Consider the following 24,856-nt stretch of genomic DNA (forward strand, 5'->3'; position numbering starts at 1 on the left):
TTTCTTACGTTGTAAACACTGTTTCATACAGTTCACTCATTGCTGACATCTCTGTAATCACACGAATTTCTTCTGAGCCTTATGCTTTCAACTCATGGGCTCTTCTTTTTCTTGACAGACATTTTTATGTGAAGACCAAAAACTCTCAAGTTTTGGTAGCTCTATGACTTGACTTGTCAAATCCACAGATCTTCATTTGGGTTATTACCCATGACCTGTGATATAATTTCTTGCATGCATACTTTCTTTCCCTCCATATTTATTAGTTTGGTTATAAGACTAAACTAGGGGACTGAAGAGATAACTTAGATAGTAAAACCCTTGGTGTGCAAGCATGAGGACCTGAGATTACCCAGAACCCATGTTTCAAAAAAAAAAAAAAAAAAAAAAAAGCTAAATGTGGTTGTATGGGGCTATAATCCCAATGCTCCATAGGTAGGAGACAGGATTTCCGAGCTCGTTGGCCAGTCAGCCTACCTTAGTTCATGAGACTCAGAACAATGAGAGACAATGGACAAAGAACAGGATAGATACCTGAGATTGTCCTCTGTCCTACACACACACACACTTCTGCACATGTATAAATACACATATGCACACCACATACCTGCATATATGGATGTACACACTAATAAATAAACCCAGTTTTTCTTCTCCACATTGAGATTTTAGAGAATTTCATTTTGTCACAGTTCTTACAGAAAGTTATATATAGATTAACCTACTATGAAACAAAAATCACTGAAAGGCAAGATTGGAATGGATATTGGAAAAGTGTGATGTCTTGGCATCTTTTTATACTTGTAAATATAACAGTAACTTTGCACAACCTGTCAGTAAGTCTGCTGTTTTATAATCAGGTTAGCAAACTGTGTCTTCTTAAAAAAAAAAAAAAAACCACCCACATTTTCAGTTGTTTTTGAACCCACTTTCCAAATAGGACTTCATATGTGCTGCTAAGATCAAACATATAAAAGCGGTGTTTCTTTATATGCATGTATTTTGAAAATTAAATTCCATTACATTTTTTCACTATAAAATTCAGTGGTAAGAAGAACTGATTTTTATGAAATGAGACTTCAAAATTAGAAGTTTGTGTGGCCAGTGAGGAGCCCAGTAGAAATTATTTTTACTTTTCTAATAGGACCTCCAAGTATGTGCAGCAAGGCATTTTGTCTCAACAGTAGCATGTTCTTGAAAAGCTCATGGGGTTTTTCACTTGAACATGATTGGCAGGTGAAGAGTGGCTTCATAAAGAATTCCTTCTCACCCCGAATGAGTTCACCTGCAGGTGGATGTAGCTGGGGCTGAGCAGGCTAAAGGTTTCATAGTACATGTGAGAGTGCGTTTTGATGACAGTTTAAAAACCAGCATGATAATTTTTTAAATGAAACATAGCAGAGCCTCACAGATATCTGTGAAACTTTATGTAATATCATAGGATACATTTTGAGAAAAATCTTGCTAAAATATATTTTCCAGCCCTCAAGTATGGCAATCTACAGTTGCTACATTTAAAGTCTAGTGAAGTTCAAATTTCAATCCATAGCTCAGTGGAGCTGTCTGTTTATCTTGACCTGTCTATTGTCTGGAACGCAGTGCCAAAGTTGTCCTTAGAAGGGTTTAGCAGGAGAGGAACACACCATACTTACTGTAGATACTTACTAGAGTTGGTGAATATACTGATCAGCCGTGTACTTTCTTAGTCTGAGTTAGAAGAAGGAAAGATAAGAAAAAAAGGGACCTAGGGCCATGTGAGAAGTGATCTCTTGACAGCATCAGTTTAGGAAAAGAACAATGAACTTGAACCATTTAGATCAACCATCCTTGTAAACTTTGAAAGAGTGATCATGACCCCACATTGATGTGGCTCTAAACTGTTGTGAATAATGTAAATTGAGTTTGTATGTGCTCAGAGATGACAAGAAAAATGTAAAGATTTTTGTAGAATGTCAACAAAAAATAGTTAAAATGATTCTAATAGTTATGTGGATAATTTCAGTTTCCTGGAACATTAATGCTGTAGGGTGTTAAATTATTGGAGGATGCAGACATATAAAGCATGGATATACATCTCCCTGCCCTGTATCTCACTGCACAAGGTTATAGAATACCTGGTATTTATTTTATAAGTGCTAATGCACATTGAATAGGTTTTAGAGAATTTATTTGTGCTAAAAAAGATTTTTACACCAGTATTCTCTCTGGATGCCAGAGACAGGGATGTAAAAAGAACTTTCTGCAAGTAGAGTTTAAAACCATGAGGCTTTGAAAGAGTCAGAGAAACCACGGAAAGCTACACAGGTGAGCATCAGTAAAGGAGGGGGTGGGGAGTGGGAAGAGAGGGCACATTCTTTGAGGAGCAGGTCCAAGCTTCATGAGTTTTAGGCTGATGGAACCACATCATTTAGATATGTCTTGTATGTTTTGGCTGAATGTTTGCACCATGAGTGGAGAGGAACACATTCCTGAGTTAGTATTTGCTTACTTACATGGAAGTAATGCCATTACCCCACCTGAAGGTCATACTGAAAGGCAACCTGCATCTTTGCCCAAGTGTGACAGTGTATAGCTATCAAACCTGCCCTGTGGTCCACCTTCATCTCTTAGGATTTGGATGTCTTCCCTCCATTCTTCCATTTCTTCTGTCTGGAATATTTTATTATGTTTATCTTTAATTGACACATAATAATTTTACATATTTATGGGTATAAAATAGCATTTCCATACATGTGTAAAATGTATAGCAATCAGTTCAGGATCATTGGCATATCTGTAGTGCCACACAAATATATCATTTGTGTGAGTGTTGGAAACACCCCAAGTCATCTCTCCTAGCTATTTTGAAATAGCAAATTAGCCAGTGTCAACCATCGTCTCCCCACAGTCCTGGAGAACATGAGAAGTTATTCTACCTGATTCTATCCCTGCATCACTATTCATTTTCTTTCCCTCCATCTCTCTTCCATGCAAATATTCACTGAGCTCACACTGAAAGCCAAGCACCAGTAGGACTGGAGATAGCGCCAAGAGTGTACTGACAAGGGAAAGGACCGCCAGTTCTTACTGCCACAGAGCTTTCCTAAGAGGGGTCATGAAGGGGCTAGTCAGAAAACACGAATGAGGGTATTTAACAGTAAAATAAGGGTAGGAAAACATATCCAGACCCTGTTCCCACCCAACCTAGGAGGTCTTGGATGCTTCTCTGAGAGAGTGACATCTAAGCAAGACCAGCAAGGTAACTGTGGTAGCCAAAGGATGTGGAGTAGGAAATGGACAGATGCTCCAGGCAAGAGGAATGACATTTCCGTGGGAGAGGGAACAAGGAGGGTGAATCTGAGGACTGAGTGATCCCCTTGGCCAGAGCAAGAAATGAGTGAGAACTCTGGAGAGGGTTGGACACAGGGGCCTTGGAGGACAGGACCTCGGACTTTTAATCTCAGATCAGGGGGACACTATCGAACCAGGGAGAGGTTGTACTAGGCGATGTATCAGGTTTGAATTTGGATCATTTATTTCAATAATAAAGACAGGAAGGCCAAAAGGACAAGACCAGTAAGTGTTGTATTGTTTGTGTGTATGTGTGTGTGTGCGGTGTATGTATGTATGTATGTGTGTATCAGACAGAGATGGCAAGTAGTTAATATGTCAGATGTTAAGGTCATCCTAAGATATCTGACTTATTCATTTCAGTCCAAATAAAAATGGGAAGACAGAAAGTGGAGGAGGTGTTTGTTTTAGGAATGGGGAAGTGATAAATGACTGAGTTGCAGGCTGACAGAGTTTGTAGTGGATGTGGAATGTTGCAAAAAAAAAAAAAAAAAAAAAAAAAAAAAAAGCAAACAAACTTAAAAACTTGTAGGGTTGTGTGTCTCCTCTGCAGCTTGGGGAGGTGGAACTCTGAGATTGTGCTGCTGAAAGTAGAGGAGTCCTGGCTGACTGTGGCAGACGTGGGCTTGGTGGTGGTCATGGCTGGGAGTGCAGAGAGGCCTTCTAAGGGAGACAAGACAGTGGCTCTATAGGCGAAGGCCTTCTCCATGGCTTCCCACGGTGGATCCCTGTGGGACAGTTCATGGTTTTAAGGCATTTATTGTCATGGCAGAAGGTGGATGAGTAACTCCTCCCCCTTCTCATGGTGGACCTGAGATTAAATACCTTTTGCAGGGAGGAGTGTCTGGGAAGAAAAGGTAATTAGCTAAACCTCCAGGCCTCTATGTACCTCATTAGCATGGATATCTGTCTTGAGCCCATGTGACCACAGGTCATGTCCTTTTCCTCATCTACATGTGCAGCGCTTTGGGTGTTGCCCTTACATGACTGATGGCCACAGATCTATGGGGGGCTGTGACTAATGCAAGGGGCCTGTTGCCCAGGAGCAGGCCAAGCTCCTACGGTTCTTTCAGGGTCTCTGGGGCTCTTAATCTTAGCTCAACCGAGGACCAGGCTACCTCTCACAGTTCACTGCCCCACAAAAACTGAGTTGAAAATTCAGCAAAAAAACAAGCCCTAAAGGCTGCAGGAATGGGCGGGATCTCTTGGGTGGTGGTGTGAACTGAGCCAAGAACACAGACCATGTACGGTGCCTGCCGCGGGTGGCGCATGAAGGCAGATCTCATGCGACGGGGAAAAGGGAAAATAGGGGAGAAGCTGCCAGGCTGGGACTGGTTGGGTACATGGAAACTCATAAATTGAATGAATGAATGAATGAATGAATGAATGAATAAATAAATAAACGGACATCTCAATATAGAGGGCCAATCAAGCAAAAGAACTAAAAGATGTTTATAAACCAAATGTTGTATAGCAAGTTGTTCTAATCATGGTTTTCAAAACCTATCTCTTTGCAGACACTACCCAAAGCAGTCCTTTACCACGGTGGCGGACACACCCGAGAACCTTCGTCTAAAGCAGCAGAGCGAACTGCAGAGCCAGGTAACTTACGAGCAGGAGGCTCGCTTTACGATGCAGCTACCAAAAAGGACCCTTAAGCCATCCTTATGAGAATGTCATCCTTGTATTGTCCTTGCCAGCCACCAGCCAGCAGGGAGACTGACAGGAGGTGTGGGCACCCTGGGTGAAAATGCTGGTCCCACTCTTGGATTACCCCAATATTCTCAGTTTTGTTATTCACACGTGACTAGGGCAAGTAAATGACTTCTGGTCAGAGTAAATGTTTCCCAGCAATATTGATTTATTTGGTCCTAAGTGTTTAAAAACATTTTGTAAGTCATGTCTTCATACTGCAGATGTGTGGGGAAACACAAGGCAGTAGCTTGACCCCATTGCTTTGCACATGGGACTCACACTCGCTGGATCCCACACCAGCATCCAGCTGTGTCTTTCTTGGGTCACTTTATTCATGTTCCTTCATATGTCACACTGACAGCATGAACAAAGATTAAAGTGCCACTATTGGCTCCCAATTAACCAGTTTAGATGCCAACCTGGGCCGGGATGCGGGCTTTGAGTGGCAGGGTTTTTTATGGGGATGCCCAATTTCAATGAAAAGCATAGGTCAGGGAAACACCAGGAGACGTTACCATGATGGACACAGTAGAGGGGGGTGTCGGGTAACTTCTTGGCAGATTATTGGTCAGTGTTACTGTACTCAAAACTGCACCAAGGACGGAGGGAGAAAGAGGGGAAAGAAGCGGGAAGGAAGGGCCTTGGACCAGCTGGTTTTTGTGCTTCTCTGAAACAAGACCATCTCGTTTGCCTTGTTACCTGACTGAGGGGGCCACAAGTGTCATGTGAGGTAGAGCATAAAAGCATTTTGAAAGTTTTCTTAAAATTAAGTTTGTGAAGACTTATGATGCTCTGGAGAGCCCTTGATATAAAAAGGAAAAAGAGGGGAGAACTTGTGAAGAAAAGGAGTACTTAATTAAACATTGTTGAAAATGTGAGCCTGGAGCTCTGTACAAAGGTTGACAGTGGCCTAGGGTGAGATCGATCTGTTGTGGTTTGTCTTCTCATGATGGGAGCTCGTGATTACCTTTAGTCTCCTTCTGTGGCACATGGAACCATTTCTCAGTCCACTTGTTAGGAATAGAGCACAAGTAGAATTCACTGTTGGATTAATGCCATGAAAATTGGTCTGGAGCTAATGTATGATTTGTATAAAATGTTGGTGTGCTAAGCCATTAATTTCCAAACGGCAGTGGTCTTATATTGGTAGAGACATTTCTGCTTTACATCCTAGCAGCGTCAGGACTTGGGCTCAGCCTTTGCACATCACCAGGCTTCTCTTTTTCCCAAGTCAGGGGTCATCAAATAATCATGGGGAATCAGTTTAAACATACCAGAAAATATAAATCACTCCAGCAATCAATTGCTTGTTTCTTATCTGTTGCACAGGTGCTGTTGCACAGTACCCTGGTACTGCAGGGAATAGCTTCTAGTGAGTTATCACTCTTCTTACTGAGCTTACAGAGCATGTAAGGACACAGGACCAGTCCGCATATTGGATGACTAAACTTAATTGACAATATAGATTCAGAGAGAGGGATCTGTGTGACTGGATGGAACAGAGCTTCATGCTCATGTCTGGGTGTGAGTGGAGCCTTGAAGGTTAAGGAGAATCTCATAGAAACATTGACTCTGTTTTTTATAAGCACACAGCTCCCTCTGGGTACGGTGATGAGTTGTGGGTATCTTCACTCGCTGAAGAGCCAGTACCTAATAGCTGCCCACCGTATACAGGGCTTTGAAAATGCAATCTGAAAGGGAGCTTGTGACTTTGTGGAAGGCTAATTTTATCCTTCCCCTTGTAGATAGCTGCTGACTTTGGAAACAGCATGAACAGATGATACCAGGTGGATGGAACAAGAGCTCTGAGATATGCACAGAGTACTATAGGATCCCAGGCAGTTACCAGCTGAGGGCATCAGATTCTCTGTAAGATTTTGCTCAACTCTGATCTTCTCTAGAAAGAATGGGCAGCATGTCATTGGGCAGGCAACGTGGGAAATTCAGCTTTGTTCAGAAGACAGGAACCTATGCTCTTTATATTGGAGTAAATATTGCCATGCACAAGGAGTTGGGAAGTGTCACGGATCTAAAGTCACATCTTCATCAACATCATACTTGCTGCTTCCTAAGCAGATCTTTTACTACCTCTCAATCAGCCCTTGGAGACAGGCATGTTTTTATTGTCTTATTTGAGTGAAACATCTGATAGAGGATTTACCTAACTTGGCCTTCCAAGCTTGCCAAATACGGGGTTAAACTTAAAATTAAACCTGGATCTGTGTCCTCCCAGTGCCATAACCAGTACCCTAGTCCTTTTGCTCTGAAAAAGCCAAGAGAATAGGTATAAGCAAAGCATTGCCGTACAAAGGATGCACAGCACATGTGCAGGAGGAGCTGTGGGCAGCACGGGTAGGAAGAAGCTGCTGGAATTTTGTCTGTGAGGTTACATCTCTGCTAACCACATTTGGAAAACTGTAGAGTGATATTTCCCCTAATTGTAGTACTTAGGAATGGCATCTTAAAGTCTAATTTTAACTTACTAAATGATCTGACTCTGCAACAGATCATTTGCTTAGAGTCTCGATCTCTGAAATTCTGAGCAGCTCACTGGTTTGGGAGGAAGACCGACTATTAATTTTTTTGTATACTTATTTTGGCAAGTTTTGATGTTGCATGAATTAAATAGGCTCATATTTTAGAGTCTTCCAATTCTGAAACCTTTTAGGATTCTTTGCATTATACTAGTTACTTTCTCTCCTTCGTTATCTGACTTATCAAGTGAGAAAAAAAATAAAAGGAACAAGAAAATTAGTTCCAGTCCCATCCAGGCAGTTACTTATGGGTATATGCCATCATCTCTTTACCTGTTAGCTCTTTTCTTTCCTCCCACTATTTTGTGATGCTGCTGATGCTGTCAGCATTTTAACCACTACTCTATCCCCTCAAGCATCTATGGGCTTTATAGGTTCCAACTTGTCATCAGAAAGTGAGATCAAATGCTGGGAGACAAGCAAGCACTTTAGGAATTAGCGTCTCTGGACTGTGCAAAATAGTGGCTAACAGGCATTTACCAACTTGCATAAGATCCAAGTGGGGGACATCCACTTGGCCAGCCACAGGTGGTGGTGAATATGGGTTGCTCTGGAACCTGGCGATCAGGAGGAAGAGAGAAAGGAAAGCCCTTTTATCATGACTTGCTCCTCTTTTATCAAACATCACCAGATGAAGTGCTTCAAAATATTGCTTCAGTAGTGCTTGCAAACCCCCCACTGGGCTGTGTGACCCGTTTGACAAGGACAGAAAGTAGAACGTTGCCTTCAGTGGATAATGTTATAATTTCCCTGTGGAGTATCTGGATTTTATAGCTTCTGGGGATCAACATAATATCTTCTCTTTATGGTAAGAAGTGAGCCCCGGCTTGCTCAGAGATGGCTTAGTGGGCAAAGGCATTTGCTGCCAAGCTATAGGACCTGAGTTCAATGCCTGGGACCCACCTTCCCTGTTGAAGGAGAAAATGAAATGCTGCAGGCTATCTTTTGACCTCCGCATGTATGTCAGGGAATGTGAGCACATGAACATGCCAACATACACATGTACACACAATTAATGTAATAAAAACAGTTCAAAAGAAATTGAGCCTTAACTTCCAAAGATGTGACTTTTAAACAAAATTTGGAAGCCAACTGTATAATTTGGAGCAAGCTGAAGTGATCTCCAGCCAGATGACTTATGGAGGGAGTCCTCTGAGCTTACCATTTTAATATTGTGATATAGGAAAAGTCTGTCTTTCCAGTGTGGGTGGTCTGCACTCTCTTTGAGAAAGAGAAAGCTCAAATATTGTCAGTTCTCTGGGTCAGGAGTCTATAGACTTTTTTATCGCTAGGGAAATTATTATTTTTTTAACATTCAATGGACACCCACCTCTTTCCAGAGAACAAAATGAGGCTGTGTACCCAAGGCCAGGCAGGAACAGACCCCTGCTCCCTCATAATTCCCACTTCTCTTTGCTTTCCCACTTCCAGAGTAGAGACCCCAAGCTTTAGAGGGCACCACTCTGAAAGCTGCTACTCAAAATGAAGATGAAACGTTAGTAGTTTCCTCACTTGGCCTCTGAGAGGACCAGTTCAGCTGTTTGCAATCCTGCTGGAAGCAATGGGGATTGGGCCTCCCCATGTTCTCTAATGGAGGATATGTAATTTACGATCACTGACACTATAAAAGAGTAAGGGTGATTACGGCCAGGATACAGATCATTTGTACTCCTTGTTGGTTCTACTTTAATCTCTTAAGGTTTTGCAGAGGCATAGAAAACATGGATTATAATGTGTAGCTCGCGATAGCAGTTAGGGTTACATGATTGTTTTTATAGGGAACATAATAAGCCAAATGTCTTTGCGAGCATAATGGAGGCGTGTTCAACAGAAGCCCCGGGAGCCCCACAAAGAGAATGTTGTAGCATGCTTATCTTTCTCTGGCTTGCCTCCAGTATCTGCTGTACCTCTCCACTACATAGTCCCTGTCTAGAAGGTCTTCTTTAGCTACTGGCTATCTCGCCCAAAGCAAGAGCTTCCTCCAGTGGCAGTTCAATTTGAAAGGCGTTCACTAGGATCTGAGGATCTGACTCAGTGGCAGAGTGCTTGTCAGATATTCATAAGGCTCTGAGCCTCATCCCAAATGGTGGTTTTCTTTCCAAGGGAAAATAGTAATTGCAATATGACCTTTAAAGAGAGTTGAGGTTATTTTATTGATATTATTATATTTTATAGGTGTGCATATGACTGTGTGCATGCATTTATGTGCCTAGATATGCTTGCCTATTCGTGTGCATATGGAGACCAGAGGTATCCTCTAGTGCTCTCTACCTTGTTGACTGGCTGATATCTTTCAGTGAACCTGAGTTTAGTGTTTCAATAAGCCCTGGGGAATTGCCTGCCTCTGACTTTCAGAGCTGGGATCATAGACATGTGTTGCTGTGATTATGTTGTCCTGAGTGCTGGGGATATGAACTCAGGTCCTCATGCTTGGATAGCAACCACTTTACCCACTGACTCACCTTCCCAGCCCCTTAATTATTCATATTTGTTATTATTTGACAAGGGCAGCCCAATCTAGTCTCAGATCCACAATCTTCTTGGCTTCTGCCTCTTAAATGCTACCATTACAAGCATGCATCACAGTGCCCAATTAAAAATCATTTGTTATTATGGTGTATAAGTGCACCTGTGGGCAGGTATGTGCTACGGCCCATGTGTGGAGGTCAGAATACAACTCTGTGGAGTCAGTTCTCTCCTTCCACCTTTAGGTGGATTCTGCGCACTAAACTTACATTATCACGTTTGTTTTACAAGCTTGAGCTCACCATCCCCACACCTGGTGTGATTATGTCTTAACAGCATTTCAAGGAATTGGAGGCCTGCTTCCCTTCTACAGACAGATGCATCTTGGATCCCAGTTTTCTTTGCTGCATGCTAACCACGGGGGCTACATCTAAATGCAGATATGTTCTCTTTCTATTTCCTCATCTTGGCTGATTTCTCTCACCAACTTGGAGTCTCCAACCATCACTAATTTGCTTGGGCACTTCAGACTTCTAAATGTGAGCAGTCTTGATAGATAGTTTCTGTGGGTGCTTACTGTGCTCTGGGGGGTTTGGACAATAAGCCTTTCATAGTTGTCACTTAGCTTTCTTTTTCTGACTTTGGCAGCTCTGCCTGTCTCATTCTTGGATTTTTTTTTTCACTGTTTGATGCTGGGTTCCCACAGTATGGTGGCTCTTCTTTCCCACGATGCCCATGGATTTGCGGATGTGGAGGTAAAAGTTCATTAGAGAGAAGCTTCAGTGTGCTTCTCTTCAACGTTTTGGGGCCATGAAAAATAAAGAAAGATTATGTCTCATATCTAGAAGGGATGAATGTGAATAAAAACTTCAAAGGAGAAACATGAATCCACGGACAGAGCACATTTCTTTCAGGGAACAGAGGATGCCGAACAGATGTTTACTCTAACCTTTGAGACTCTGCCATCCCCTACAATTTCACATAAGTCAGATCCCCCTTTTACTCATGACTAAAATGATGTAAGAGACAACAATGTCAATAGTGAGAGACAGGGGGATAGATGGGATGTTTTGAAGTGCTGTGTTATGACTAGTTTTGGAGCCTTTAATTGCAAGGGTCTGGTGCCTTACTCTTTAGTCTCTCCAAACAACCCATAGCCTTTCCATCTGTTTCCTGAGTTCCAACAAGGCTGATGCACTGATGACCTCCATTTACCCAACTTCCTTTCCCAACTCCAGCTTCTGGTGTGGGATATGGACATTGTGTCTTGGATGAGCAGGCTACAGATTACTTTGCTACTATTGGGTGTTTCAGAATCAGAGAGCTATTATTTTTAGATCTATCTATCATCTATCTATCTATCTATCTATCTATCTATCATCTATATATCTATAGCTATTTACAGGTATCATCATCCCATCTTATGTAGGGAACTTAAGTGCCTGTGGATTTTGGTATTAGTAGCTGAGCATTAGGCCATCTTAAAACCAATTTCCTGCTGACATTGAGAATTGATTATAAAGCCTTTCATTTCCATAGTTTGGAATCATGTTCTTTCTCTCCCTTAAGTCATGTTCTGCCATAGGATTCACATTTAATGGTTCCAGAGAAGGGAGTGAAGAGATTGCCACTTTGTGAAGAAAGAGTGTGGTTTCCTGTGTGAGCCACTTATTTTTGGTTATGGTAGAAAGGAAGAAGGTTTTGATAACGACTCCTCTTGTTCTGGCTGAAGTGTCAGAGAAAGTAGAAAACATCTTAGATATGTGTAAGAAAGGAATCTGAAAACAGAGGACCACCCCCCAGATATACCCAGGCTCTCCCACCTTAACACCAGACCTGGGGCTTCTGAGTAATATTAGTGGCAAGAGAGCCAGCGCTGCATTCTTGGTACCTTAATGTCTTCTGTGATATGGGGAGGGGATACAGGTTACAGGATGCAGTATAGAGAGCTGTTAAAAATACTCAAAGGTCATCTCCAAGGGACTTTACTATTATAGTAATGAGCTGTCCTTGTATTCTTGGGAAAATTATGTTAGCTGAGTGGGTTGGTGTTCATGGAGATTAGATTTGTGAGGGTCAAGGAAGGCCAGAGTTTGAAGATTAGTATTATATTCTTTCTGTACCAAGGGAGAACACACACTATGAAGACAACAGCCATAGTATTGGGCATTCTATGTCTGTAAGGTGCCCAGTAACCAAGAAGACAAATGCTAAGAGGTCAAAGGGATTTTAAACAAGGGCAAAGGAATGTGAACATGAGTCCAGTACTTCCCTTTTCCTCCAAAGCAACCATACCCTTCACACCTCATAGGGATATGGACGCCAGATGGAAATTATCTGACTTGACCTTAACTATATTTATGTCCCTTGGAGTGGACCTTGTGTCGTAGCTAGAACTATGTTTAGTTCTTCCAATCCCAGTGTGGTTGGAGCCTGTGAGCAATATGCAAAAGTTTTCTTTTGTATCTCTGTTGCAGTAAGTATTAAAAAAGGCTTCTCTCTTTATCGACCCCTGCGGTCTCACTCTGAAAACCCCGCTCTAGTATAGAGCTGAGCGCAGGGACTCCATAACTCAGTGCGCAGGCCAGACTCTCCACACAGTTCCCTTTCCAGGCGGTTTACTCCACCTGCTCTGCTGCTTCTGTCCCGGGGTTGATATGACCGCCAGCGTGTTTTCTTATCCCACTGCACGGCACAACATGACTCTAAATCTTAGTAGCTTTTCATGTAGGTTTTATATATTAAATTCTCAATCCCTCTACACAATAAGATTATATCCCATAAACAAATATATAAACTGCCTTTCTATATTAGATAAAAGATCTATAGAATCTTTTAAAATATTATTATCTACCTATCTCCAATTATGGCCACCAGGATCTCAGTCTGCTTTCTCCAGCTCCATCTTGATCTCCTCCCTTGGAATCTCCCCCTCTTCTGTTTTTCTAGCCTTTTCCCCACCTACCTCTTCACCGTCCAATCATGTATTGACTTAACACAAATCTACACATCAAAGTTCCTTTTGTATAAAATATTGGTTTGTCAGACATACTTGTAAAATTTCCTCCAGTTTTAGCTGACGTCCGACTCCAGTGCAAAAGTTTTCTGCACAGTATCTCCAGTTAGCAATTAAAGAATTCTGTCCCTGAAGAACAGTAGACCATCCACGCCATTGGCCATGGTACTGTAAGAACATTCGCTTCCTTTTGCCTCTGGTACTGACTGATAGTCATGAGTGAGAACTCCCTTAGTTATGAGAAAATTTTCTAGAGAATTCATTTTACCTTGGGAAAAATGCCTAAGTTTTCACAACATGTGTTTAAAAGGAAAGGTGAGGAATGAAGGAAGATGAAAATGTCATCTTGTCATAATGTCCATATAATGGGCAGTGTCTTCGGTTGGGATGTGAGGGACCAAGGTGTTCATTTTCTTGGGCCATACATCTTTAGGTGTTGAGTGATCATTTTGATCGAGGAATACTAACAGATACAGCAGTAACATGACATCTGTCTTATCCCCACATGAGTAGCTAGTGAAGATTTGCTGTCATGTGTATATATATATATATATATATACACATATATATATTTATATATACAGTCAAGTTTTAGGTAAAAATGCATTTCTAGAATTTTAAATTTAGTCAACAGTGTCATTTTTTTCACTTATATCAGTTGTTATTCTTTCTCATCCAACATTAAAAATCATTTATGACATTTCTTTTTTGTGCACATATTGTGTGTGTATGTATATGATGTGCATGTGGTGTGTGTGTGTGTGTGTGTGTGTGTGTGTGTGTGTGTGTGTGTGTGTGTGTGAAAGGATATTTTCGTCTTGCTTTGTTACTCTGTACATTAGTTCTTTAAAACAAAACCTCTCACTGAACCAGGAAGTAGGTTGCTGGCAGTTCTGCTGTCTCCTCTGCCGACAGTATTGTGGTTATGGGTTTGTGTGTGGCCATGCCCAACTGTTTACGTGGGTGCTGAGGATGGATCTCAGGTCGGCATGCTGTCACAGCAACTGTGCTTATCTACTGAGCCATCCAACAAACACCCAGTTACTACTTTCCTAGAGGCATTGCTGGAGTTTAGATTTTTTTCCTATGGATGATAATCAGGATGACTACATCTGCTAGCATCCCTCTAGGAAGTTTCTTGGCTGTTTTACTTTCCCACCCTTCTTGCTGTACATGTTTCATTGTCCGAGTGTCTTCAATTATGTAGTAGCAGGTACATCTGGGGGTATAGCTTGATGCTATAATAACGTGTGTGCTTAACATGCATGAGGCTCTCAGCTCAGTCTACAGCACACACAAAGGTTGGCTTTATCTCTCTACAGTGCTATCATTTGTTCTTTGCTCTCTTTTCATTTCTGTAAGCAAATTACTTTATTGAGACCCATGTTTGACTTGATTCACTAGGCCGAAAGGTTAAGTCAAGTATGATGCCCATGAATCTCAGCCCAGTATCTTTCTTTCCTTCCTTACCCTGAGAAGCTAATTCAATGTCCTTCTATTTCATTAACTCCTCAGGCACATTAATTAATACTCTCAATTAATTAGCCAAGAGATTCATTAATTATCAAAGAGTTTAACTATAGACAGAAATGTGACCTCTTCTTTCTCTGGTGGGTGATGTTTCAGAGAGAGAGAGAGAGAGAGAGAGAGAGAGAGAGAGAGAGAGCCATATCAGGCAGGCAGAAGAAAAAGCAAGAGCAAATGAAATAGCCTTGTAAGATGAAGTACACCTGTCCTCCCACAAGCCTGTTACAAATGTAGGGCTTCTGTAGCATGGTGGGCAGGATGAAACCCAGGCTGTGTTTCCCAATAGCTCAGTCTCCTATCTCAAAGACCATGGAAGACATACCTTGTGATGGAAACCTGGGATGTTTGCTGGGATCCTGGGATGCACTTACAAATTCTTCAAAGAATTCTGGAATTTGGATGCTGCTCTGATATCTTTACTCTGTGGCAGAATCACATCACAACCTGAATGTGAAGGACAATACTGAACTCAGGAAAGGTCTTCTGGGATAGTTCTGAGGACAGACAGCTGCACATGAAATACCGAGTATTTCAACTCTCATACAGTATGTATGTGTGTATGTAATTACTACTTCGTAAACAAAAATTATCTGACCTAACTATCCATTCACTTTTCCTTAGAAATTTGTTAGCCTCTGCTAGTTTCTAATGACTTTCCAACTGAGAAGAGGGAGGAAGAGAGGGAATGAGGAAGGAAAGCAGGCTCGGATGGAAACAGGATCAGGAAGCTGCTTGGCTGCTGTGGCTGCTGGTGGTGGTTGGGTGGGAGATGGAAGATGCTTCTTCTCTGTTTTAAGTGCAAAAATGTATCATCAAGTGAGAAGATGAAGTGTTTGAACCAACTGTCCTTCTGATGAACAGTGGAAGTCGATAGAAATGTGTATGGTATTATAAAAGTTTACTTTAAAAGGGACCCAACAAGGAGAAGGAAGAAAAGCACAAAGGCATTGGGTCTAATGCCATCTGAGAGAATATGTCTGTGGACTAAGAGTAAGACTGTGACTATGTGAACTGATTGTCAGTCAACATAACGGGCAAATAAAAAGGTAAATGTGCCTGCAATAGTTCAGATGGGAAACACTAATGGACAGAGAAAAATTTTCAATTGCTGATTAGAAGACCTCTTTCTTGGTAAATCAATGACCTTTTGAAAGACCATTAGTAACCATCTAACAAAACACCCTCGAGTAAGACAAACATTTACAACAATTAGTTGTGCCATGTTTTAGGAGCATTGCATAAAACTAGAGCAGAGCAATAGCATTTGTTACCAGCAGGTTGTTTTATATACATGCCTGTATCAATAACTACATTATCTATATCTATCTATAGAAATATATCTAATAAAATACTGAACAGAAGTAGCAGCATTTATTCACCGCGGTATTGTCTAGATCATATAAGCATGTTATACAATCCATGAAGGGGTACAATTGAAAAAAAAAAAAACACTATCCAAAAATGAAATAGTCACAAAAGCTGTTTTAAAAAAATAAATGGAAGATGTTTCTTTAATTTTTTTTTGAGTTTCACCTGTGTTTATTGTTTTATTTTCATTTTTTATTATTTTCTGTATTTACATTTGAAATGTTATCTCCTTTCCCCACCCTGATTCCCTACCTCCTCCTGGTCCACTTGTCTTCACAAAGGTGGACTCTCTCCTAATCACCCTCTCCACCCCATTGCCTTGGCATTCCCCTACACTGGGAAAATGTGCCCTCCTGAATGAAAGGCCTCTTCTCACATTGATGCCAGACACTGCTATCTTCAGCTACATATGCAACTGAAGCCATAGGTCTCTCAATGTGTGCTCAATGGTTGATGTTTTAGTCCATGGGAGTTTTGGAGGGTTTGTTTGGTTGATAATGCTGTTCTACCCATGAGGTTGAAACTTCTTTTAGCTCCTTCAGTTTTTTCTTTAGCACCTTCATTAGAGTCTCCATATTCAGTCTGACAGTTAGCTGCATACATGCTCAGCTGTATCTGTATGACTCTGACATAGTCCCTGAGAAGGCATCTTTTTTTGGTTCCTGCCAGTAAGCACTTCTTGGTATCAGCCATAGTGCTTGGGTTTGGTGGCTGCATATGTGGTGGATCCCTGGATGAGGCAGCCTCTGAATCATCTTTTCTTTAATCCCTGTTTCTCTATTTGACCTTGCATTTCTTCCCTTGAGTGTTTTGTTCTCCCTCCTAAGAAGGACTGAGGTATCCCCATTTGGCCTTCTTTCTTTTTGAGCTTCATAAGGTCTGTGAATTATTTCTTGGGTATTCAGAGCTTTCTGAAGCTAGTATCCACTTATCAGTGAGTACATACCATGTGTGTTCTTTTGTGATTGGGTATCTCACTGAGGATGACAGTCTCTAGTTCCATCCATTTGTCTAGGAATTTCATGAAGTCATTGTTTCTAATAGCCAAATAGTACTCTATTGTGTAAGTGTACCACACTTAGATCATAGATGTTCAGGAATGAGAGTTTATCTTGACAGATTTCTTTTTCTGTGACGAGAAAAAAGTCACAGAAAAAGTTATCTTTTTTGATAACTTTTGGTTGAAAATCTATTTTATTCGATATTAGAATGTCTGCTCCAGCATGCTTCTTGGGGCCGTTTGCTTGGAAAGTTTTTTTCCCAGCCATTTACTCTGAGGTAGTATCTGTTTTTGTCTCTGAGATGAGTTTCCTGCATGCAGCAAAATGCTGGATCCTGTTTATTTATCCAGTCTGATAGTCTATGTCTTTTTATTGGGGAATTGAGTTCATTGATGTTAAGAGATATTAAGTAATAGTAATTGTTATTTCCTGTTATTTTTGTTGTTAGAGGTAAACTTAAGTTTGTGTGCTTTTCTTCTTTTGGTTTTCTTGCATAATTAATCTCTTGCTTTTCCTAGGGTGAAATTTCCCTCTTTGTGGTGGAGTTTTCCATCTATTATTCTTTGTCGATCTGGATTTGTGGACAGATATTGTGTCAATTTGCTTTTTTCCTGGAATATCTTGGTTTCTCTATCTTTGGTAACTGAGAGTTTTGTTGAATAGTTACCTGGGCTCGAATTTGTGTTCTCTTTGGGTCTGTATGACATTAGTCCAGGATCTTCTAGCTTTCATAGTCTCTGTTGAGAAGACTGATGTAATTTTGATTGGTCTGCCTATATATATTACTTGTCCATTTTTCCCTTACTGCTTTTAGGATTCTTTCTTTGTTTTGAATGTTTGGTGTTTTGACTATTATATGTCCAGAGGAGTTTCTTTTCTTGTCCAATCTATTTGTAGTTCTGTAGGGTTCTTGTATGTTAATGATCATCTCATTCTTAAGTGTAGGAAAGTTTTCTTCTGTAATTTTGTTGAAGATATTTACTGTGCCTTTTAGTTGGGAGTCTTCGTCCTCTTCTACACCTATTATCCCTAGGTTTGGTCTTCTCATTGTGTCCTGGATATACTGGATTTTTTGGATTAGGAGCATTTTGGTTTTTGCATTTTCTCTGACTGCTGTGTCAATGTTTTCTATGTTGTCTTCTGCTCCTGAGATCCTCTCTTCCTTCTCTTGTAGTTTGTTGTTCATGCTTGCGCCTATGACTCCTGATTATTTTCTTAGGTTTTCTATCTCTAGGGTTGTCTCCTTTTGTGATTTCTTTATTGTTTCTATTTCTGTTTTCAATTCCTTCACTTGTTTGGTTGTACTTTCCTATAGTTCTGAGTGATTTTTGTGTTTTCTCTTTAAGGGCTTCTATTTGTTTACACGTGTTCTCCTGATTTTCCTGTAATTGTTTAAGGGAGTTATTTATGCGCTTCTCAAAGATCTCCATCATCATCATAAAATATGATTTTAAGTCTAAATTTTGGTTTTTTTTTTTTTTTTTGGTGTGTTGGGAAATCCACTACTTGCTGTGGTTGGAGAATTGGGTTCTGATGTTGCTAGGTTGTCTTTGTTTCCATTGCTTAGGTTTTTGCACTTTCCTCTTGCCATCTTGTTATCAGTGATTATAGGTGATCTTGTTGTCTCTGACTCAAATTTTTTATCCTGTTGTCTGAGGGCCCATGGGCTCAGAAAGGAGATTGCTCCTGGGTGTTTGGGTGTTTGCAAGCAGGCAGTGGGTTCTGATGGCAATTACTCAGTTCTGTCTCTGTGGCCTCAGGTGGGAGAGCACTTGTGAGGCTGTTTGGGAGTTCAGCTGTCGGTGTGCAGGTCCTGAATCCTGATGGTAGTCACCTAGCCCTCCTCTTTAATTCTTTTAAAATAGCTTCTATTTGGACAACGAATGTGTTGTTTTTGAAGATCTCTATGTGGACCCCCAAAAAATATTGGTTGTACTATTTTTTTAATTTTTTTTCTGAGATAAGAGTCTTAATATGTAGCCCAGGTTGGCCTGCAACTGTTATCCTTCTGCCCCATTCTTCTCAGTGCTGAGATTTACAAGTACTGCATGCTTGTACCTTTTCAACTGAGTGTTGTTCATTACAAAGAATCTCAAGAGAACAATTAAAATTTTTTAAAATTAAAAAAACTTTCTTACCTATTTTTCTCCCTCCCTCCCTCTCTCTGTCTCTTTTCTTCCCTATTGACTTCTGATAAGAGAATCAAGATGATGGCAAATTTCAAATGAAGGTGACACAAGTTTAACCTCGGCTAGTGGAATGATTCTGAATTTGATTGGCCTGACTATCTATTTATGTGAAATTGTTATTGACAGACTCTGGTCTGTGACTGTCTTCTAAGGAAACCTAATGCATGTCTTTTGTTACCAGAGTGGTTTTTTTTCAACACACTGTACTTTTAGACCCTAACAAGTACATATGCCAGACTTTAAACTATTTACACCAGAGAAGTCAAGAATAGTGAAACCAAGAATCCTATCCTATTTTCATTACATAAACAACCTTAGAGGTTTAAAACAATTTACTTCTATAATGGGTCTAATGTTTATAAACCACATAGTAAAGCAAAGCCTAAGTCTCTTTATGCTATTGGACAAAGAACAGATTTTTTTCTAGGATTATCTTAGAATTGAGTGTGTCTGCAGCCACACTGGCTTGAAGATCTTCTACCCAGTCTTGAACTCCCCCCCCCCAGGCCTTATAAGTCCCCGGAAGGGAGAACTGAGTAAGTCCAGGGATATGAAATTTTTTAAATTTAAAAATATCTTATTCTCTACCATCTATTAGTTAAGTAGCAAGTATAGATACAAAATTTTATATATACCTATGCAAAGATATGCATATAAGCATTCCTAGATTTACTCATTCATACACTTGTCTACACACGCAAACTATGAAGTTAACCTGGAGAATTACCTGTTTATAAAAGGCAGAACAGACGGAGAAAAATGTAAATCTTGTCTTTCCTGCTATTGATGGCTACGTGAGTTGCCTCTGTATTCTTGTCTTAGTTACTTTTCTGTTGCTGTGAGAAAACACCATGTTATGGGACTGCTACAAAATGTGCACACCTAAACTGCTTTTATGTCATGGAAAACATTACCTATTCTAGAGGGCAGCTAACCATCTCATCAGCATAAACGGAAAGAGTCATTACCTGGCCTCGTAGTGTCCTTTTTACCATCTCCAGTGTTGGGGACAGAAAGCAGAGCCTTGTACATGGGAGGCAAGAGGTCTGTCAGTGGGTCTCTTCCCAAGCATTTGGCTTTCTTACTGTGTCTTATGCTAGATTAAACTTTCTGTATAACCCAGGATAGCTTCAATTTCTCTTTTTTGTTTTCTGCTTAATGTCTTAAAAGTGTCTACTTTAATTTTTGTTCCTTCATGTAGATTTTGAACTAGCAGCTAGTTATCTTATTAGTTCAATGGTTATTATCCAATTACTCTGATCTCCAAGTGTCAGAGTTATAATAACATAAAGATAAGGATGGTAACATACAGCATAGAGGAGAGGGAGTGCAACATATTTTTCATAGAAATCCGGAGCCTTACAAGCATGAAGAATTAGACCCTTTTCTGAGAGGTGGGTAGAAATATTGCTTGTTAATTCTGTCTTGGCATTAATTAAAAATGGGGTGGAATCATGACATTCTCAATTTTAAATTGAGATTTAAAGAATCTCATGGAAGGGCCTGCCAGCACTTCTTTTAATTGATTTTGCATAAAGCTGCTTCAATTATTTATTGATTCAATCTGTGTGTGCTGAAAGTCTCTCTCTCGGCCCCACAATGTGCTGCCTTTGTGTGGGTGAAGAGAACGTAGAGAGAAGCTAGTGGTTGAGGTACAAGCAGAAGATATCTTGAACCCCAATTTCCATGTATCTACTGAGTCTCCACAAGAGATGTTCACAGCCCTGCAAACACTAAGGTCCACTGTCTCCTGCACCTCATTTGGCATTCCCTTCCCATCCTCCGTGGATGTGTTTACCTCTCTTTGGAAGGAAGCCAATGATAACTCCATTTTTCTTTACCTAAATGGAATGGCCAAACTTCCTTGAAACTCAATCTGGAGAGGAAATACTGTGTGAGCTGGCTTGGGAAAACCCTTCTGCCCCTTCTCACTTCTCACCCCCTTCAAGCTATTTGTAGAGCTTGCTCCTTAATATCATGCCAGCCCAAATGTTTTGCTTCGCTTCTTGGACTCAAGGAAGCTTTCTCAACAATAAAGTCCAGGTGGGTGGTCTTCTTGTCACCCCCAGCATGGTAAACCTGTGGCTTCTATCCTATCTTGGGGTCAGAAATGCTACTGGAAATGTGATGAAAACCTTGGGGTTTCTTTGCCACAGATGGACCATTCAACTTTAGAATCCAGCCTCCTAACACCTTTGTGTTGTCACTTACAGGAGTTTCCAGCAAAGGGGAAACCTTTGGTGGAACCCTGGAGAGCTCCTAGACACACATGGAATAGCAAAATTGGCCAAGGAGGAATTGAGCACCGGCTCGGAGGCCTCACACAGGTTGTAGATGTTGTAGAGAGATTGTAGATGTCCTACCTTTTAGGCATGATTTGAAAAATTAACTGCTTGGGAAAGTTGAGTGCTACTATATCTTTAAGAAAAACTATCTAATGACAATAATTGAAACTTATGAACACACACACAGACATATAATACAAAATAGCATTCTAAGGGCAAAGATCTGGACTTTTAAAAATCCATTATCTGAAGCTCAAATTTCAGTATTTTTAGATGGCTGAGATGGCAGATAGATGTGTATGTGCTCTTACATGTAAGAGAAAATTTTAGTTTTTATGACTTTTGCAGTTGGCAACCATAGGAGTAAAATACAAACTTGTACCCAACATCCCCCTGTGTGGAGGATTCTTTATTCTTTGAATTCCATCAAGAAATAAATTTCTGTAACAGAGGGAAAAATTGAAGGTGTTGTTTGGAAATTTATAATTCACTTTCTTTCATATTTCCAAGAATTTTGAGATTACTGAGCAAGGCTTTTCTTTATTACTGTGTTCATAAGCACAGCAGAGTAAGAAGAACACTTTTCTGTCGCCCCTGTGTAATTGTGCCGGTGTGGATAGCAGCCTTTATCCTTCTCTGATGTGAAAGGTTTTGTCTGAGAACCTTTTATCTCCTCAGCAGGATATATGCATCCCAAGTCGATGTGAGAAACCCGTGACATCATGCTTCAATCAATAGTCATTGATTGAGAAGACTCAGTTTTAGTGCTGGGTAACAGGTACCAGGAGGGACGCAGGAAGAAGCCATGATTTTTATCTTCGGGAAAGAATAGTGTTCAGAAAGTAGTTGAAACCTGCATGTTATGACATGGTTTTATAACAAAAGGCCATTTAAGTAAATACTAGTAGGGCTGCTGAAGGATTGGAGGGCAAGGACATTTGTTTTATTGAATTTTCAGGAGACAGCTATCAGGAACAAGACAGCAAAGCAGGATAGCAGGGGAAGTCAGCCAGGTGAGCCCGTGTTTCTAAGGATGAGGGAAGGTGCAGCTGTAACAGTAAGTCTCCCTTTATTGTAACAGACTACCCGAGTTAACCAACTTATAAAAGGCAAAAGGTGTATTTTGCCTCACAGTTTTAGAGGTTTCATTCCCTGATTGAAATCTTCTCCAAGAGGTCTTTTGAGAACATTTATAGTCTAAAATATAGGGAATGACAAAGTTCTCAGCAAGGGCAGGGGAAATGCCAACAAGGACCCGTATTCTAAAGATTTATAAAATGTGAGGTATAGTGAACAGTGGTAAGTATATAGCAGAACTGGGGCTGGTAAGATGGATGGCTCAGTGGGTAAGAAAGGGTACTCGCCATAAGTACCTTGGATTTAACTCCTACAACTCATGTCAAAAGCAGGGTGTGTTGGCATGCATCTGCAGCCTAGTGAATGAGGGACACAGGAGAACTGACCATGACATCACACTTCTCTCTCATACACCTCTCAGGCCAGCTGGCTTGGAGATGGGAAAATAACAGAAGCAACAACAGAGACACCGGTTGTCCTCAGACCTCCTCCCATGCACAGCCCCTATCCCTAGCAATATTTAAGGAACAGATTAACAGCCGCGTTTTGAAAAAAAAAAACAAAACAAAACTGGTTATTAGTGATGTTAGGGGCTGGCAACGTTATATAATGAAAATAACCATGAAACTAGTAAAGTTGCAGTACTGGGTTTCACCCATGGCTTTCCTGTTTAACCTCAATGAGAAGGGGCACTGAATAGTATTGATTAATTGCTTTTTAATCTTTTCATTTCCTATGGATTCTTATTTTTGAAAATCCGTTTGTGTGGGTTTGTGATGTAAATGTGAATATCATGTCAAAGATCTCTGACATGACAGATTTTACACGGTTTAGCATGATTTTGTAGCGTTTCACATAAGTGGTAAGTAGGTGATTGATGAGTGAGTTCTAGTATTTATTTTGCAAAGGAAAAGGCAAGTCATTAAAAGTTTATTTTTTTTCTGGAATAGGGCACAAAACTCCTACAATTATTTGTGAATAATTCTTATGACTCATGTTAGCAACTGTTATGCATTTAAAAAAACAATGTAAAACCAACATGAGAAAAAAAAGCAGACTCCCTCCTATCCACATCAGGAATATTTCCTTCTTGTCTAAAGAGTCTCTTCTATTCAGAGGTTGGCATTTATAATGAACAGGGTCCTTTCATATCTTGGAAGAAAAGTATAAGTACATTGAGAACCAAACAAATCACCCTGATTAAAGGTATACACATTTAGATCAATCCAAAAAGAAGGAATAATTGATACTGAAAACATTAGAGAACCCGATTAGATTATATGTGGTATGATGGGAGTGAGAACCAGGTACATCAAATTGCTACCTTAGAATGAGAAGAACAATTCTTAGCTTTTTGCTGGAAAGCAAAGCAATTGGTTGTTTTAAAGGCCTTGTGTTTGAAAAGCGTATTGACACGCTGAGGAACATTAAGCTGCTGCGATCTGTTCATGCACGGGGTGCAAAGCCAGTTACCTCCTCCTTACTGAAGACTGGGCTCTGCCAATGGCAGTGTTTCCTTGCTGTTTCCCTGGGCTATTTGTGATAATGCTATGTTTTGCCCTGCAGATCATGTACTTGGGTAGGCATGAATCTGTGTCCACCTGAATCTTTGACCTTGTGGGTTCTTGTCCTGTAGGATATACATGTGACACAATATCTTCCTGCTCCTCATGGTGTGCCAACCTTCCTCTTCTTATGAGGTCTGGTAGGAAGCTGGTACTTTGGGAGTCTGCTACCGACTCAGCCAGGGCAGACACTGCGGCTCTCAGAGGCCGCCTTTAGACCACTTTACTCTTGACCACTTCAGCTCTGACATTTTGAATGCTCTTTTCGGCCATGAACGTAATAGCTGCGGATGCTCTCTGGGGATCTGGACCGGGTTTCACAGGCAATCTTGGACATGTGGGAAGATTCCAGACTTGGTTTTCCACCATGGCTGTCAGTCAGCTCATTAGCACCTTCCTCCTCTGTTTTCCCTGTTCCTCTTCAGTGAATCTGATTTCTTCCACATTTTACATTCCAAAAGAATAGAGGTCAAGGAAAGGAAAGAGAGAAAAAGGGGAGCAGGGGTGGGGTGGGAGGGTAGTGGGTAGAATGCAGGGGGTGGGAATGAAATTTGGTAATCTCTACTTCAAGTTAGTGTTTTGTTTACTAGGAGCAACAAACATTAGGAACATTGCTTCCTTGTTTGGGGCTTGTGGTGGTTTGGATATGCTTGTCTCAGGGAGTGGCACTATTCGAAAGTGTGACCTTGTTGGAGGAAGTGTGTCACTGGGCATTAGCTTTAAGTTCCTCATCCTAGTTGCTTGGAAGCTATCTTTCTCCTAGCAGCCTTCAGATGAACATGTAGAACTCTCAGCTTCTCCCG

The 24,856-nt window shown here is 40.7% G+C and overlaps 1 protein-coding gene across 2 annotated transcripts in view; it reads left to right on the forward strand.

Moving 5' to 3' along the window:
* Positions 1-24,856, forward strand: part of NEBL (nebulette) — a gene marked incomplete at its 3' end in the record, with an annotated part of 357,458 nt that overhangs the window by 124,933 nt on the left and 207,669 nt on the right. For both annotated transcript variants that reach the window (XM_080918599.1, XM_080918600.1), the window contains exon 3: positions 4,848-4,932. In XM_080918599.1, the coding sequence (XP_080774725.1) occupies positions 4,848-4,932 (85 nt within the window). The remainder of the gene's footprint in view (positions 1-4,847; positions 4,933-24,856) is intronic.

This window comes from Micromys minutus (genome assembly GCF_963924665.1).
Source record: "Micromys minutus genome assembly, chromosome: 6".
Lineage (NCBI taxonomy): Eukaryota > Metazoa > Chordata > Mammalia > Rodentia > Muridae > Micromys > Micromys minutus.